Source organism: Myzus persicae, unplaced genomic scaffold, assembly GCF_001856785.1.
Source record: "Myzus persicae strain clone G006 unplaced genomic scaffold, MPER_G0061.0, whole genome shotgun sequence".
NCBI lineage: Eukaryota > Metazoa > Arthropoda > Insecta > Hemiptera > Aphididae > Myzus > Myzus persicae.
The window spans coordinates 26,864-31,748 of record NW_019100700.1 but is presented as its reverse complement, the minus strand read 5'-3'; the positions used below and the strand labels follow the sequence as shown (position 1 = coordinate 31,748).

Genomic DNA, 4,885 nt, shown 5'->3' with positions numbered 1-4,885 from the left:
TGTGTCCAACGTATCAAGGACCGTAGCGCTCTGTCGGTCTCCTCTGTTGTCGGTGGCGACGTCCAATGTGGAGTGGTTTTCTTTCTTAGCCGGTCAACTATCCTCAGCAGGTACGCTGTGAGTCTTAGCACTTTGGATAAGTTATCTGATTGCCACAGTACACGGCATTCATCGTCGACAACTTGGGTGAGTAGGGTGATCCGCTTCTGCTCAACTTCTTCCTCTGGACAACTTGCGGGACACCTGGTGCCCTCCACAGGCCAAGTGTTCTCAGGTTGACGTAGGAATGTGGGACCCTTCCACCATAACTCATGTGTAGCTAGATCGCTAGGCCCAAGTCCTCGGGACGCACAATCGGCGGGGTTGTCACGGGTCGGAATATGGCGCCAGATTTTCGTGTCGGTTAGCTGTTGTATTTTTGCCACACGATTTGCTACAAACGTCTTTAGCCGTACCGTCGGTGTCCGAATCCAAGATAATGCTACCGTGGAATCCGTCCAAGCAGTAACGTTAGATATCATTAGCATGTCGAGGTGTTTCTGAACGTAATTGATGAGACGAGCAAGCAGCCACGCGCCGCACAACTCCAACCGTGGGACAGAAACCTTTGAAGCTGGAGCTATCTTCGACTTTCCCATCAGCAGATGGCAATTGGTTTGGCTTTCTGAAGTTACACGTATGTATACGGCTGCTGCGTACGCTGCCTCTGAGCTGTCGCTAAATCCGTGCAACTCATACGACGCACGAGTATGTGTGACAAGACGAGGAATTTTTAACGTGGCCAACACGGGCAATTCCTGATGATATTTGTTCCACGCTGTCGCCGCTTCTTCCGGGATGGGTTCATCCCAACCGACTTCTAACAACCAGAGATATTTCATGAGTCTCTTGAGGTCTGTGGTAACTGGTGATAACAGCCCAAGAGGATCGTAAATACGGGCAACTTCGTAAAGTATAGCGCGTTTACTATATTTCACCGGATTGGGTTGATATTTGTAACTAAGTACATCAGCTTTTGGGTCCCAGTTTAAACTAAGTACCTTTGTTTGCTCAGACTCTTGCTCGATGAGTGTGACTGGTTGTGTATATCTATGGTCAACAGGAATAGAAGCCAGTAAATTTTCTGAGTTACTTGACCATTTCCTGAATTCAAATTGGCCTTTTGCGAAAACTTCCACGAGGTTTTTTTGAAGTTCCATTGCCAGTTCTTCGGTTTCTGCGCCTGTCGCCACATCATCCACATACAAGTCATGATGTACGACCGCTTGCACGGTGGGCATGTTAGCGGCTTCATCCTCTACCAACTTATGTAGAGTCCGTATGGCTAGGAACGGCGATGATTTCTGACCAAACATCACCGTATTCATTTCGTATTCCTGAATCGGCTCATTTTGTGTGAAACGGTATAGTAAACGTTGGTACGGCCGGTGAGCTTCGGTTACTTTTATTTGACGGAACATTTGCTTTACGTCAGCAGTAAATACAACGGGATGTAGTCTGAAACGTAGGACTATGCTTGGTAATTCCTGTTGTAGTTTTTCTCCACACCAAAGGTTGTCGTTTAAAGATAGTCCTGAAGAAGACTTTGCCGAAGCGTCAAAAACAACACGCATTCTCGTAGTGGTACTCTCCGGACGCAGCACTGCCTGATGGGGAATATAATACGCACCCGTCTGTTCATTGACTGATGGAACTTTTATTTGAGACATATGACCCAAGTCCAGATAGTCTTTCATCGCGTTGTGGTACTCGTCACGGAGCTCAGGAAACCGTTTGAACCGATTTTCCAACTGTTCTAACCGACGCAATGCCACGTCTTTCGATTTCCCGAGAAGTGGTGGGTCTTGCTGAAATGGTAAATGCACTATATAACGACCATCCGATTGGCGCGTTGTGGTTGATTGATATATTCGTTCACATTCCAAGTCAGCCTGACTAGATTTCTCTACGGTTGGAACGTCTTCGTTTTCTAGAAAACGCTGTAACGTTCGGTCTACTGAATCCATGGTTGAGCACATAGTGACTATGTTCCTGTCTGGTGCACTAGACGTTTTTCCCATGAGCACCCACCCAAAGACTGTAGACATAGCAATCGGTTGTCCCGAGATACCTTCCCTTTTATCACCTAGGAAAAGGTGCGGGAAAACATCGGCACCGAGCAAAACGTCAATCGGTAGCGTCTCGGAATATTCAGGGTCGGCTAATTGTAATCCATGTATGTGGGGCCAGTTATCTGACCAAACGCGTTCTGACGGCACAGGTCCTGTTATACGAGATAAAATTAGGACATCTACGTTAAATTGCGGTTCTTCTTGATCGACAGGACGGATAATTATGTTGGCGCTTCCTTTTACCACAGGAACACGGGTCCCAGACAGAGCCTGTACCATAACGTCACATTTTTTTCTAACCAATTGCAATAGATGAGCACAGCGCTCAGTTATAAAGCTACTTTGACTGGCGCTGTCTAATAGTGCTCGTACGGTGACGTGATTTCCTTCTTCATTCTGAATCACCACACTAGCGGTTGCTAACAAAACTGAGGCATGGGGGTCTCTGGTAGACGACGCGGCCACTGTGACATGTGCAGAAGTGACAACCTGTTTGTGGTCACTGAAATGAAGTAAGGTGTGGTGTTTTGCACTACACTCCGAGCATTTTTTTGGGTTCATACATTCGCTCGCCATGTGCGCGCTGAAGCAGTTAAAACAACGTTTCAGATCCTTAATTATTTGATAACGTTCGGTTGGTGACTTTTCTTTGAATAATGGACAGTGTATTAACAAATGTCCGGGATGACTATTGCATACTTGACACGTGTACGTCCTCTTCTCTGGTTGATTAGTGCTAGTTTTCTTCGGTGCAAAGGTGTGTCGTTGTTCTTTGCGATCTCTGAATAAAGCGGTGGTTTTTGACGACTTGTTTCCTCTGCTCGTGGCAGGTTTGTCGTTGGCTTGGCATACAGCAGCTGATTTACTGTACTTGGTGAGGAACGTGACAAACTCTAATACCGTTGGATCTTCAGTGGTGTCTACTAACAATTCCCACTGTGTCCTGAGATTTTGGTCCAACTTCTTTTGTAACAAATATAACAGAATTGGATCCCACTGATCTACGGCATATGATAAGTTGCGTAATTCTCCAGTGGACTCAACGATGGTGTTTAATAGTGTTTTTATTGAACCTCCATCATCGTGCAATGCATTAGGTGCTTTAGACAACTCGTCAAGGTGACTCTCGGCGATGACACGACGGTTTGAATACCGTGCATTTAGCTGCGATAAGGCTAGCTCATAATTACTGGCCGTCAGCATCAGATTTCCGATTAGTTTTAAGGGTTCTCCTTCCAATCTGGATTTCAGATATCCAAATTTAAGTACCGGTGACATATTGCTTTCGTGTACCAGAATATCAAACATGTTTCGAAAACTTGTGTACTCTAGTGGACTTTCCCTAAATATCGGAACAGACAATTTTTCTACTGGAAAATAGGTGTTTGTAGAATTAGGTGGTTTTTGTTCTAAAAAAGTTCTATTTAACGCTGACTCAACCGAAGCCTCGGGCAGGTACTCATCTGCAAGAATTTTACAGCCTACATACAACTCTTCAAACTCAGCTTGCCATTTTTCTGTTTCCCCTTTGTCGTCCGGCTCTGTTGCTCCTTTGCACTGATATCGAATAATTGTCGACAGCTGCGTTTCAAAATCTTCAGATAACTTTTCTAGAGTTGCGTACATTATCTTAAATTTAATTTTTGCCTTCGTATCGTTCGAATCTCCTTTGATTGCCTCCCCTGCATCATACACACGACGAGCTCTATTTGTCAAGTTTGATATGCGAGCTTTTGCTTCTTCATAAACGCCCATTGTTGAATATTGTATGTTTATAAGAAATTGCAACGATAAATAAAATTGTACGTGTATAAATACGTGACCTAGTTTTGTGCACCTTTTATAATTACGTACAGGTAGTGCGGATCCACGTTGCTCTCGCGGTACGGGGAGTGAAGATTCGCGCAGACCGCTTGGCGCCTATCGATAACAGTGGTAACAGAATTAGAGCCTAATGAGTACAAAGTCCAAATCGATCATAATACCCAGTAGACACTTACAATTGTCATATTATAATTATTACGTAATGGCCTAATTCAATGATCATACAACTAACGATTAAATGTCTAAAATCCAACAATGATTCAAATCACTTAGAATATTAAATAGTAATTTTTTATATCCTAGGACGAAGGACCAAATGTTACTTCAGCTTAGATTAGTGGACTGTATGGTATGAATAAATGGTAACAACTGTATTTTGATTTTGCCGCGAGCGGCGGACTACTATTTTAAAAAGAATAACGAATAATATATAAGGACACAAATGTGCCGGCCGGCGTAGGGCTCTTAAAACTAATTGTATAATAATTCAAAATTACAATAATAATATAATAGAAAATAATTCCATAAAAACCGTAACGGGTACGACGTTGATGCCGGTGCTATTTGACGATGAAGAGCCTGGGTGATGGTGAATTGACGGTGAGGTGTGGGCGATGGTGAATTGACGGTGAGGTGCCTGGTAGATGAAGTGACGGGGAGGTGAAGGTACGGTGCCGGTGGTTGAAGCTAATTCCTTCACTTTGTCCGTGCAGTAGGTAAAAAAGAACATAAAAACAACGGTAAGACGGTTCACGGTAACGCACACACTGACAACGGCTAGGTGCGGGCACGCAACTGATCCGGTTACCGAGAGTAGCGGGAAGGCGGCATCTGCTTATCACGGTGTTGGTGTTGCTTACGTAACTACCAAACAATGTGATTAATTTATAAATGTTGCTAGGTTGCTTACAAGTAAGTAATAGGTAAACAATAAATATACCTAACCTAAT

General features: G+C 44.0%; 1 protein-coding gene across 1 annotated transcript; it reads right to left on the bottom strand.

The window, feature by feature from the left end:
* Window positions 1-10: 10 nt before the first annotated feature.
* Window positions 11-3,866, bottom strand: LOC111042527 (the record flags this gene model as incomplete). The annotated part of the gene is made up of 1 exon (XM_022327155.1): window positions 11-3,866. A coding segment is annotated over exon 1 (3,856 nt), but the record flags the coding sequence as incomplete, so codon positions are not given.
* Between the last annotated feature and the right edge of the window lie 1,019 nt (window positions 3,867-4,885).